This window comes from Balaenoptera physalus (assembly GCF_965194825.1).
Source record: "Balaenoptera physalus genome assembly, chromosome: 5".
In the NCBI taxonomy this organism is placed as follows: Eukaryota; Metazoa; Chordata; class Mammalia; order Artiodactyla; family Balaenopteridae; genus Balaenoptera; species Balaenoptera physalus.
Window position 1 is genome coordinate 75,297,107 of NC_138884.1, and position 13,692 is coordinate 75,310,798.

The following is a 13,692-nucleotide window of genomic DNA, read 5'->3' on the forward strand; positions in this document are numbered from 1 at the left end:
GTTATCCTACAGTTTTTAAAAATTATTTTTATTTCTTCCCAGTGAAAGACAAGACTCAATAATTTACAGGAAAATTGTTTTTCAAATATTTCATTTCCTTACTTGTGACAGGGTTATAACTGTACTTTACTATTTATTTTTATATTAAATTTAATATCTTACAACCTTGTGTGCTTCTAAAAAAGATTTGAAGGGCTGCTATTTAGTGATAATTGTATGAGAGACATGTATGATCTCAGATTTAAACTAACATTTGTTACAATGTGCTAGGCTCTGGCTTGGTTTTTATATAAATTACAAAATGTCATTTATTTCTCAGACATCCTTATCTGGGTAGGTGATATCCCCACTTTGAAAATATTAAAACTGAGCTTAAAGACTCATGGCTGGCAAGTTACAGTCAGATTTTGAACTCTGGTTTCTCTTTTCATTGTATCAGGTAGGAGTGTAGTATATTAGCTACCTACTGCTGTGTAACAGAACTTAATGATGTAAAATAACACACATATATTATCTGATAGTTTCTGTGAGTCAAGAATCCAGACACAGTTTAGTTGGGCCCTCTGCTTCAGAATTGGTCATGAGGCACAACGTTTCAGCACAGGGTCTCTCACAAGTCTGTAATCAAGGCGTCACTGGGGGCCACAGTCATCTCAAGGTTCAACCTAGGCAGAATCTGTTTCCAAGCTCACTTAGTGGTTGTTGGAAGGATTGGGTTCCTAATGAGCTGTTAGACTGAGGGCCTTGGTGCCTTGCTGGCTGATGGCCAGAGGCAATCCTCAGTTCCTTTCCAGGTGACCCTTTCTATCTGAACAAGTATGCAAGAAGATCTAGGGAGAGAAAAATCCAGCAAGATTAAAGTCAGTCTTTTGTAACCTAATCACAGAAGTGATATCCCATCACTTTTGTCTGTTCTGTTCATTAGAAGTAAGTCACTAGATCCAGCCTACAGTAAAGGGGAGGGATTATACAAGGTTATGAATACCTGAAGGTAGGAATCATTATGAGCCATATCAGAAGTTGCCTACAACAAGTATTTTTGACCTGTAGAAAAATAAGTGGAATGAAAAGGTCAAAAATGTATATAAAAAAATGAGTTAAAATAGGCAGCATGCCAGGGGACAGAAATGGGAGGATGTCATTCAGTCATTCAACAAACCTTATTAAGTACCTTGCATGCACAGTGAAGAAAACCATCAATGAAACGAAAAGGAAATCTACTGAATGGGAGAAGATATTTGAGGTGATAATCCAATAAGGGGTTAATATCCAAAATATATAGAGAACTCATAGGACTCAGTAACAAAAAAGAAGTCCGATTAAAAAATGGGCAGACAACCTGAATAGACATTTTCCCACCAGACACATGAAAAGATGCTCAACACCTTTCTAATCATCTAATCATCAGGGAAATGCAAATCAAAACCACAGTAAGGTATCACCTCCTACCTGTCAAAATGGCTGTTATCAAAAAGACAACAAACCAAAAGTGTTGGCGAGGATGTGGAGAAAAGAGAGCCCTCATGTGCTGTTGGTGGGATTGTAAGTTGGTGTAGCCACTGTGGAAAACAGTATGGAGGTTCCTCAAAAAATTAAAAATAGGACGACCTATCAGTTTCACTTCTGAGTATTTACCTGGAGAAAACAAAAACAGTCGAAAAGATTTATGCACCCATGTTCATGGCAGGATTATTTACAATAACCAAGATACAGAAGCAACCTAAGTAAAGATGTGGTACATATATACAGTGGAATACTTTGCAGCTGTAAAAAATGAAATCTTGCTATTTGCAGCAATATGGATGGATCTTGAGGGCATTATGCTAAGTGAAATAAGTCAGAGAAAGACAACTGATCTCACTTATACGTAGAATTTAAAAACCAAAACAAATGAACGAACAAAACAGACCCATAGATACAGAGAACAAACTGGTGGTTTCCAGAGTGAGGTGGGGTGTGGTGTGGGCTGGGGCAAAATAGGTGAATGGGATTAAGAGGTACAGACTTCCGGTTGTAAAATAAGTAAGTCATGTAGGAATATGGTTAATAAAACTAATAACTTTGTATGGGGACAGATGGGTACCAGACTTACCATGATATTCATATTTAAATGTTGAATCGCTATGTTGTACACCTGAAACTAACAATATTGTGCATCAACCATACTTCAGTTAAAAAAGAAGAGTGCCTTCCCTGTGCCGGGAAGTACTGGACATCGCTCTAGCTGCTGAGAATACGGCTGCTGCTCTCATGGGTCCCACATGAAAGAATGTTTCCAAAGAGGCTCTGTCTGCTTAGGGGAGGAAGATCCAGCATGTTTTTAGTGACAGAAATTTTCTGAGGGAAGTGCTTAAATCTAGGGTTCCTTGAAATAAGGACTATCATAGAAACCAAAGTAATACATATGGAGATTGTTCTCTTTACTTCTTTTTTTCCCCTCATGCCCATGTCCAATCCTAGGAAATTCAGCTAGCCCTACTTCCAAAATATACTCCAACTATGTCTACTTTCTCCCCGCATTAATGTTAACCACCATGATGCTCCTGAGTTTAGGGAAGAGGTCCACTTGAGATATATTTTTCAGAAACGTCCATGTGTGGATGGTTTTAGTCAGGAATCTAAATGTGATCACCAAGGGAATGAGTGTAGAGAGAAGATGACCAGGCACTAAGCACTGGGGCACTCCAACATTAAGACGTGAAGGGGTCAAGGAAGAACCAATCACAGGAGACCAAGGAGAAATATCCACTGAGGTAGGAATAAAACCAGGAAACTAAGTTGTCCTAAAAGCCAAGAAAAGAAAGCGAGCGTGTCAGTGAGGAGTGAACAGTCAGCTTTGTCAGGTTCTGCTGAAATAAGTTAAATTAGATGAGTACTGAGAATTGAGCATTCAGTTCAGTAACATGTATTTATTGATCAGTAAGAACAGACCAGGTGGAATAGTAATATGAGGGAAAGCTTGATTAGAGTGGGTTTAGAAGAGAATTTTCTGAGACAAGGGGAATTAGAGACGGTGAGTAAGGAAGGGTTTTACTACAAAGAGGAGAGAGATCTGGCAATAATAGGAAGAACTGGGCTAAGAAGAAGCTTTTGCTTTTTATGGTGGGAGAAATAATAGCATATTTGTATACGGACAAGAATGGTCTGAAGGAGAGAGAAAAATTGGTGATAGGAGAGAGTGTGGTAGAAATGCTAGAGCAGTGTTCTTGAGTAGGTGAAAGAAGATGGGATCTAGTGGACAAGTGAATGGATTAGGCTTAGCTAGATAGAGGAGCAGATGATTTCAGCTACAGAAGGGGTTGGGAAACTATGGCCTTTCGGCTTGATCTGGCCCTCTGCCTTGGTTTGTAACACCCACAAGCTACAAATATGTTTTTTACATGTTTTTAAGTGATTGAAAAAAAAAAAAGAATGTTTTGTGACACACAAAGATAATATCATCAGATTTCACAGCCACACGTAATTGTATATTGCATATGGCTGCTTTTGTACTACAACAGTTGAATCGTTGTGACAGAGACTGTGTGGCCCACAAAGCCTAAAATATTGACTCTCTGACCTGTACAGAAAAGTGTGCTGGTCCCTGAATTACAGTAACATGAAGAAGGGTAGAATATGTGAGTATGTATGCTGGTAGGAAGGTTGATATAGTAGTGGAGCTGTGGCATTTCTCTACAGTGAAATAGGAAGTGGAGTTTGGGGTTTGAAAAGAGGGAAAAGTGTTGAATGGTTTTCTAGGAGAGTGAGAAAGTGAATGGACAAGGGAATTTTAGTCTGTTTGGCAGGCAGGATTAAGGGCTCATTGAGGGTCTTGGTCATTTATTTAAAGAGAGAACAATGGTTACCATGTGTGTTTCTTCAGCCATGTTCAGCTGTGCAGGAACAGATGTGGAATAGGTTAAAAACTGGGTTTCATCAGCACTGGGATTTTCCTAAGGGAGTATGGTGAAGGGAGATAGGGGCAAGGGAGTTGATGATACACTCAAGGGTGTGTTTGTGATGATTAACCATGATTTTAAGCTAGTTAAAGAGGGAAGAGAAGACAGAGTGATTATGAAAATGTGGTAGAATCGATGTATTTTAGGTTCCACTGAAGTATTATTGGAGTTGGGATACTAAAGGGAATGAGGAAGAAACAGGGGGAAAGGTGGTTAGAGAGTAGGATGTTTGAAACTGAGGTTATGGAATGTTTATTTTTATTGATTATGACAAGGTCTAGGGTTTAACTATAAGAATAAGTGACTGAGGACAAGTGGTTGTCAAGATCTTCATCAAGGAATAGAGAAGTCATGGTGTCGGATATGTGAATGTTGATAACCTAGGAATTAAGAATCAGTGAGGGCAACATCTAACATCATACTCAGCAGGAGAAAAGCTGAAAGCATTTCCTCTAAGATCAGGAACAAGACAAGGATGTCCACTCTCGCCACTTTTATTCAACATAGTTTTGGAAGTCCTAGCCATGGCAGTCAGAGAAGAAAAAGAAATAAAAGGAATCCAAATTGGAAAAGAAGAAGTAAAACTGTCGCTGTTTGCAAATGACATGATACTATACATAGCAAATCCTAAAGATGCTTCCAGAAAACTACTAGAGCTCATCAATGAATTCGGTAAAGTTGCAGGATACAAAATTAATACACGGAAATCTGCTGCATTTCTATACACTAACAACGAAAGACCAGAAAGATAAATTAATGAAACGATTCCATTTACCATTGCATCAAAAAGAATAAAATACCTAGAAATAGACCTACCTAAGGAGGCAAAAGACCTGTACTCTGAAAACTATAAGATGCTGAAGAAAGAAATTGAAGATGACACCAATGGATGGGAAGATATACCATGTTCTTGGATTGGAAGAATCGATATTGTCAAAATGACTGTACTACCCAAGGCAATCTACAGATTGCAATGCAATCCCTATCAAATTACCAATGATATTTTTTGCAGATCTAGAACAAAAAATCTTAAAATTTGTATGGAAACACAAAAAACCCCAAATAGCCAAAGCAATCTTTTTTTAAAATTAATTAATTTATTTATGGCTGCATCGGGTCTTCGTTGCTGTGCACGGGCTTTCTCTAGTTGCGGTGAGCCGGGGCTACTATTCATTGCTGTGTGCAGGCTTCTCATTGTGGTGGCTTCTTTTGTTGCGGAGCACAGTCTCTAGGCGCTCAGGCTTCAGTAGTTGTGGCTTGGAGGCTCTAGAGTGCAGGCTCAGTAGTTGTGGCGCACGGGCTTAGTAGCTCCACGGCATGTGGGCTCTTCCTGGACCAGGGCTCGAACCCATGTCCCCTGCATTGGCAGGCAGATTCTTAACCACTGAGCCACCAGAGAAGCCCCCAAAGCAATCTTGAGATGAAAAAAAATGGAGCTGGAAGAATCAGTCTTCCTGGCTTCAGACTATACTATAAAACTACAGTCATCAAAACAGTAAGGTACTGGCACAAAAACAGACTTACAGATCAGTGGAACAGGATAGAAAGCCCAGAAATAAGCCCACACACCTATGGTCAATTAATCTATGATAAAGAAGGCAAGAATATACAATGGAGAAAAGACAGTTTCTTCAATAAGTGGTGCTGGGAAAACTGGGCAGCCACATGTAAAAGAATAAAATTAGAACATTCTCTAACAACATACACAAAAATAAACTCAAAATGGATTAAAGACCTAAATGTAAGACCGGATACCATAAGACTCTTAGAGGAAAACATAGGCAGAACACTCTTTGACATCAATCACAACAATATCTTTTTGGATCCACCTTCTAGAGTAATGAAAATAAAAATAAACAAATGGGACCTAATTAAACAAAAGCTTTTGCACAGCAAACAAAACCATAAACAAAGTGAAAAGGCAACCCACAGAATGGGAGAAAATATTTGCAAATGATGCAACCAACAAGGGATTAATCTCCAAAATATACAAATAGCTCATGCAGCTCAATACTAAAAAACAAACAAACAAACAGCTCATCCAAAAAAAATGGGCAGAAGATCTAAATAGACATTTCTCCAAAGAAGACATGCAGATGGCCAATAGGCACATGAGAAGATGCTCAACATCGCTACTTATTAGAGAAATGCAAATCAAAACTACAATGAGGGCTTCCCTGGTGGTGCAGTGGTTGAGAATCTGCCTGCTAATGCAGGGGACACGGGTTCGAGCCCTGGTCTGGGAAGATCCCACATGTCGCGGAGCAACTAGCCCCGTGAGCCACAACTACTGAGCCTGTGCGTCTGGAGCCTGTGCTCCGCAACAAGAGAGGCCACGATAGTGAGAGGCCCACGCACCGCAATGAAGAGTGGCCCCTGCTTGCCGCAACTAGAGGAAGCCCTCGCACATAAACAAAGACCCAACACAGCCAAAATAAAATAAAATAAAATAAATAATAATTAAAGGTGCTAATAATTTAAAAAAAAAAAAAAACTACAATGAGGTATCACCTCACATGGGTCAGAATGACCATCATCAAAAAGTCTACAAATGATAAATGCTGGAGTGAGTGTGGAGAAAAGGGAACCTTCCTACACTTTTGGTGGGAATGTAAACTGGTACAGCCACTATGGAGAACAGTATGGAGGTTCCTTAAAAAACTAAAAATAGAATTACCATATAATCCACCAATCCCACTCCTGGGCATATATATGGAGAAAACCATAATTCGAAAAGATACATGCACCACAATGTTCATTGGAGTACTATTTACAATAGCCAGGACATGGAACCAACCTAAATGTCCATCAACAGAGGAATGGATAAAGAAGATGTGGTACATATACATAATGGAATATTAGCCATAAAAAAGAATGAAATAATGTCATTTACAGCAACATGGATGGACCTAGAGATTATCATACTGAATGAAGTAAGTCAGACAGAAAGGCAAATATCGTATGATATCCCTCATATGTGGAATCTAAAAAATGATACAAATGAACTTATTTACGAAACAGAAGCAGACTCACAGACTTAGAGAACGGACTTGTGGTTACCAAAGGGGAAAGGTGGGCGGGAGGGATAAATTAGGATGCTGAGATTAACATATGCAGACTACTATGTATAAAATAGGTATTCAACAAGGACCTACTTCCCTCCATTATAATGAGGAGGAAAGAGAAGATGGTTGTATTCATATACCTGGTATGTTAATAGGTAGAGTTACATATTTGGTGGTGGCAAGTTTTCTCATCTATATAAGACAAAGCTATCAGTTGAGAGAGGGAGAAAGTTTAAGAACAATGGGAAAGATATGGAGTAATTGTGAAGAGTAGGAAGATGAGCCCACTAGAAAACTTAATGTTTCTGCTTAGTGTTGAGTATCTTTTTTAGGTTGGCGATCATTTTAGGTTGACTGTAATTGTCTCCAAAGGAACAAGTGAGCTGGAAGGCTAGGTAGGACAGGGATGGTTTAAAGTCAGATTTTAATTTGTGCTTTTAGAGGTGCTAGAGTATCTGGTAATTACAAGGAGTAGAGATTGAATGCGGTAGAGTAGAGGGAAAAGTTTCTTGGAGACGAGGAGTTCCTAGAAAGCTGAGAGGACAGGACAGGATATTGGATGAATCACCAATATGGATATTGAATTCTGGAGAAAGGTCAGAGTTGATGTGAAGGAGAAGATTTTGAGCAGGCAAATGCGGAGTTCCAAAGATGCTTTTAGTGCCTTGTCTGTAAACTTAAGTGTCATCTTAATTCTGTTGGGGTTTTTTTTCACTTTTTTTTTTTTCTGATGTGGTGAAATATATGTAACAAAATTTAACATCTTAACCTATTTTAAGTATATAGTTGAGTGGTATTAAGTACATTCACACTGTTGTGCAAGCATCGCCACCATCCATCACCAAAACTTTTTCATCTTTCCAAACTGAAACTCCATATCCATTAAACAGTAACTCCCCATTCCCTCCTCCCTCCAGCCCCTGGCAGCCACCAATCTACTTCTGACTCTGTGAATTTGATTCCTATAGGTACTTCATGTAAGTGGAATCATACAGTATTTGTCTGTATGTGACCGGCTTATTTCACTTGGCATAATGTCCTCAAGGGTCGTCCATGTTGTAGCTTGTGTCAGCATTTCCTTTTAAAGGCTGAGTAATATTCCATTGTATGTATATACCACATTATGTTTATTCATTCATCCATCAATGGACACTTGAGTTGCATCCGTCTTTTGGCTATTGTGATTAATGCTGCTATGAACATGGCTGTACAAATATGTGTTTGAGTACCTGCTTTCAATTCTTTTGAGGATATACCCAGAAATGAAATTTCTGGATCATATGGTAATTCTATATTTAATTTTTTCAGGAGCTGTTATACTGTTTTCCATAGTAGCTGTACTGTTTTATTTTATACATTCTTGTCAGCACTGCACAAGGGTTCCAATTTCTTCATATCCTCACCAACACTGGTTATTTTCTGGGTTTTTTTTTTATAATAGCCGTCTTGATTGAAGTGGTATTTCTTGGTTTTGATTTGCATTTCCCTAATGATTAGTGATATTAAGCATCTTTTCATGTGTTTGCTGCTTATATATCTTCTTTGGAGAAATGTCTCTGCAAGACTTTTGCCCATTTTTTAACTGGATTTTTTGTGGCACGTATTTTTGGGTTTTGTTTTTGTTGTTGTTTTTTGGTTTTTTGTTTGTTTGTTTTTTGATGTTGAGTGGTAGGAGCTCTTTATATATTCTGGGTATTAATTCCTTATCAAATAAATGACTTACAAATGTTTTCTCCCATTCCGTGGTGCTTTTCCACTTTGTTTATAGTGTCCTTTGATACACTTCTGTTGCCTCTGCTTTTAGTGTCATATCCAAGAAATCATTGCCCAATCGAATGTTATAAAGCTTTTTCCCTTTTTTTTCCTAAAAGTTTTATAGTTTTCGTTCTTAATGTTTAGCTCTTTGATCCGCTTTGAGTTAACTTTTATATATGGTATAAGGTAAGAGTCCAACTTCATTCCTTTGCATCTGTTGTTTTTTTAAATAGAGAATGAAACCAAAACTTTCTGGCTATTAAAATTTTTTTTTCATTTCTTTACCTAATATTACACAGGTACACTTCCCTTGTTATGGGGTAAAAACTGATTTTGGGGAGGAGGAATTAGCAAGCAGTATTGCTAATTTGGGAACTCTGAACTGAACCACAAGAAAACATTTATTTTACTCTTGTCTCCTTAGAGCCAAGATTCTGGGTCTGATAATCGTATAAATACAGTCAGCCTCAAGGAAGCATTGGAAAGGTTTGATCACAGCCCAACTCCTTCTGCTTCCTCCCGGAGTTCAAGAAAATCATCTCACACTGCAGTCTCAGACCCTTCCTGTGAGTACCCTAGTTTGAAAGCAGACTTCCTTTAAAGAGAGTCCTTCTAAATTGTTTATGTTGCCGCTATCAGCATTTTTCATCACTGCCACTTTCAAATTGTAAGTGTTTACATTTCTGAAATACACTAACCTTTTCAGTGAGCAAGAGGCACATTGCTCACATTTAGCAGAGTTAAGTTTATAAAGTAGCCTATAAAATATGTAGGTAGTAATATTGGTCTTTTTAAGTTATTTTTAATCGTTCCTCTAAAAGAAAGCAAAACTATTACAGTAATTCCTTTTTTATTGATAGAGCCAGTAAGTAGTGTTCTTTGAGTTTGCTTTTTGAAAGTGTTTTGTGTGTATCTTGTCTTTATGAAGACTTACATAATTGTCATTAAATTAATATCCTTTTTAATTTTTTAAAAAGAGTCTAGCACCTTTGTTTCTCAGAGTATTAAAACTATATATAATGAAAAAGGAGGTTGTCTGAACTACTCAACATTGTGGGTAGAACATCAAAAGAGGTTAAATATAGAAATTTCTGAGATCTTAGAAAAAAAATTTTCCCCTATTATAGCTATTTCTTTCTTTTAAAAAACAAATTATTTTACTGTGGTAAGAACACTTAAAATGAGATCTACCCTCTTAAATTTTTAAGTGTACAGTACATTATTGTTGACTGTAGGTATGACGTTGTACTGCAGATCTCTAGAGCTTATTCATTGTGCTTATCTGAAACTTTATGCCCATTAATTAATAATTCCCCATTCCCTGCCTCCTGGCCACCATTGTGCTCTTTGATTCAATGAATCTGACTATTTCAGATACCTCGTACAATGGAGTCATGCAGTGCTTGTCTTTTCTGTCACTGGCTTATTTCACTTAGCATAATGGCCTCAAGCTTCATCCAAGTCACAAATTGCAGAATGTCTTTCCTTTTCCAGGTTGAGTAGTAGTATTTCACTGTATGTATACACCACATTTTGTTAATCCATTCATCTGTCAATAGACATTTAGATTGTTTCCGTACCTTGGCTATCATGAATAGTGCTGCAGTGAACGTTGGAATGCTAATATCTCTTCGAGATGCTGATCTCAATTCTTTTGGATAAATACCCAGAAGTGGGATTTTTAGATCATATATGGTAGTTCTAATTTTAATTTTTTTGAGAAGCATCCATACTGTTTCTACGGTGTCTGCAACATTTCCCATCCCCACCAGCGGTGTGCAAGGGTTCCAGTTTCTCCACGTTCTTACGACCACTTGTCTTCAGATTTGTTTTTTGAACAGTTTATAAGCTGTTTGTTTTTTTTTAATTGTATAGTTAAAGTATACAATTAAAGTATAGTTTAATTGTATATTTTTTGAATTGAAGTATAGTTGATTTACAGTGTGATATTTTTGATAATAGCCATCCTGACAGGTAGAGGTGATATCTCATTGTGGTTTTGATTTGCATTTCCCTGATGATTAGTGACATTGAATATTATTTCATATATCGGCTGGCCATTTCTGTGTCTTTTTTGGATAAATATCTGTGCAAGTCCTTAGGCCGTTTTTTAATTGAGTTATTGGGTTTTTTTTACTATTGAGTTACAGGAGTAGTAACCATTTTTATATTTGAAGTTTTCCTATTTCAGATATTTTCTTTGTCCTTAAGAAGTGATTAAAATGAATCATCTTGTTGTCATAGACTTCACTTTTATTGAATAATTTAGAAAAATAACTCAAAAACCACTTTTATTCACTGAAATGCATTTTGAGATTGATCTTTGAAAATTATATTTTATAAAGTACTAATGCTATTCTGTTTTTGTTGACCAACCGTAGCTACACCTACAAAGATCCCAACGGATACTAGCACTCCTCCCAGACAGCATTTACCAGCTCATGAAAAGATGGCACAAAGGAGGTCATCATTTAGTAGTCAGGTAAACTCTTCAGGTAGTATTCTTCTGAATAAAGATTTATTAAAGGGGAAAAAAAAAATCATCTAAATCTTCAGAAATTCATTTATTCATTATCCCTTTCTATGAAATTCAAAATAGTTGTTGATACATAACACTTACTCAAGATCTTTATTTTTTTGTGAAGTAGTTGTCAAACATACCAGTCCTTTTGATTATTTTTCAGGTAAAATGTTAGATTTCTTTTTTTCAGTTATGGAAGACTGATAATTTAGAGCCATTTTATATCTAATTTCAAATACCAATCACTTTCAGTAAAGTCCAGCCAGCTTTTATTGAGAGCCCATGCAAGGTAATGTGGCAGATGCCTTGAAAGACAAAAAGATAAATAGGGAATAGGCATTTCCAGTTTAGAGGGGGGAGACATGCCTATACTCAGCTAAAAAAGTATGAGACTAGTTGTAATTCCGTTATAAAGATGCCATGGTGATATTTCTGGTGGAAGTGCTCATGTATGGGAATGGTTGTCACCCCAGTGTTATTTTTTATTTTGCTTCTAGTCCATGAATTCCCAGTCTGTTGGTCAGTCATTGACACAGCCAGTGATGTCTCAAGCTGCAAATCTACCAGTTCCACAAGGCATGTCCCAGGTATTTCTGTTTGTTTCAGTTAAGTATTTTAAAATTATAAATTGTTTTTAAGCTACTGGAGATTTTTAAAAGTACATACTTATAGGTGCAGTAAATCTCAACTGTGGGCATTTAGAATATCTGGGGATTTTTTGATTGTCAGTGATATTGGGGTACCACTGACCCTTTAGTCAGCAAGGACCAGGGGTGCTAATTGTCTTTTAGGGTGTGTGACAGTTTTGCACGACAAAAAACTATCCTGTTTAATCCCTATTGAGAAACAGTATAGGCAGAAAGATATTAAAGATAAAATGTAGCTGTTCATTTTGTTCTTCTTATAGATAGTAGAAGAATTGAGTAATTCATATATTCATCCATTTGTTTATATACAGGACATTTATTGAGTTCCTTGTATTATCAGATATTGCAGGTGCTGGCAGTAAATATATCTGTACTAAGAGACTTTATTACATCTAGAGGGAAGGACAGTTAACTACAATACAGTGTTCTGTAGTCTATGCTCAGGGTCTGAAGGCTTGGTATGTGAGCACATTAGATGGACCCTTAATGCAGCCTGAGGAAGTGAAAGAGAACTTCCTGGAAGAATTGTTACTTGGACTGAGTCCCAGAGGAGGCTTAAATATAAAAACCAGCAAGACAAAGGAGAGGTATTGCAAAAGTGACACTTTTGATTATAAATTCACAACTTGTATGTAATTTATGACTGCACTCATTCAGTGCCTCAGACACGTTAAAAATACTACTAAGTTGTGCTAAAAATAATCCAGAAGTTTCTGTTCTGTTTGGTGTTAAAGATATCTTAACAGTATCTTAATTTCAAATAATGATAGTTAGCAATAGGTAAAAACAATATTTTTCTAAAAATACCCTTATCATATGTGGTTATTTAAATTATATATATATAACTATAGCTATTATATATTATGACACTTGTACAAATATATTGACAGTGCTATAAATTACCTAAATGTCATAATCTTGACTTTTAGCAACATATAATTGTGTAAGGTATTTATAACAGCACTGTATTATTAAATAGTATCTGGAGTTGCAGTAGTTTTTATCAGCACTGAGTCCTCAAAAGCTTTTTATTCTGAAGGGTAACAGAATTTTTATGTAAATATTTGACATATTTTCAATATTATTAGTTCATTAATCTCAAGATACTGAATAAGCAGTATTCAGTATTAACATTGTTAAGGAATATTTTCATGAAATAAATAGTATCAACTATGTCAAAAATGTTAATAAGTATTCCAATCTCATATTTCATTCAGTGATAAAGCCAAGCACTCTGCCTCTTAGTTCTATGATTTTATTTCCCATTATTCTGCTTTCTGTGTTTATTTTTATTTTCGTATTTGTATTTAATAGAAATCCTTTAAGTGGTGACAATGTAATGTTTACCTAAAGGTATAAATAACTTTAGTTAAAATATATTTGTATGACATAAATATAAAATTTCAAATAATGAAAAATTAAGGCATGAGGGTATTAAACTTGTAATGTTTTCTCACACCTAGCGTAATCTAATGTATGATTTGATCTGGTATTGTCAACTTCAGAAGTCAGAGTTGTATACTTTGAAAAGTAATATTCAGTATTCTCAATACAAACTTTTGAAGATAGAGTAAAAAAGCTTTTGGCGGGCATTTCTCACTTTTAATGAATTGTAGGAGACTATTTTAAGATTAAGACAGATTTCCAATACAGTGAAATTCTTTCTGCTCTTATACTGTATCCTGTGCAGAATATTCCTAGAATTAAGTAAACGTGCTTAAGTGGTGAATCAACAAATGTGACTAAGTTTCAAGCAGTAGTAAATA

General features: G+C 36.4%; 1 protein-coding gene and 2 long non-coding RNA genes across 4 annotated transcripts in view; 2 read left to right on the forward strand and 1 right to left on the reverse strand.

The window, feature by feature from the left end:
- LOC309662098 overlaps nt 1-13,692 on the reverse strand; it is a 306,967-nt gene that overhangs the window by 95,842 nt on the left and 197,433 nt on the right. The window lies entirely within an intron of this gene.
- Nucleotides 1-13,692, forward strand: part of CLOCK (clock circadian regulator) — a 67,144-nt gene that overhangs the window by 37,611 nt on the left and 15,841 nt on the right. For both annotated transcript variants that reach the window (XM_082464477.1, XM_082464478.1), the window contains exons 14-16: nt 9,183-9,324; nt 11,140-11,240; nt 11,777-11,866. In XM_082464477.1, coding sequence (XP_082320603.1) covers nt 9,183-9,324; nt 11,140-11,240; nt 11,777-11,866 — 333 coding nt within the window. The remainder of the gene's footprint in view (nt 1-9,182; nt 9,325-11,139; nt 11,241-11,776; nt 11,867-13,692) is intronic.
- Nucleotides 3-6,432, forward strand: LOC309662099. Its single transcript, XR_014264514.1, has 2 exons — nt 3-3,617; nt 6,109-6,432. It is a non-coding gene; the product is annotated as an uncharacterized lncRNA (long non-coding RNA).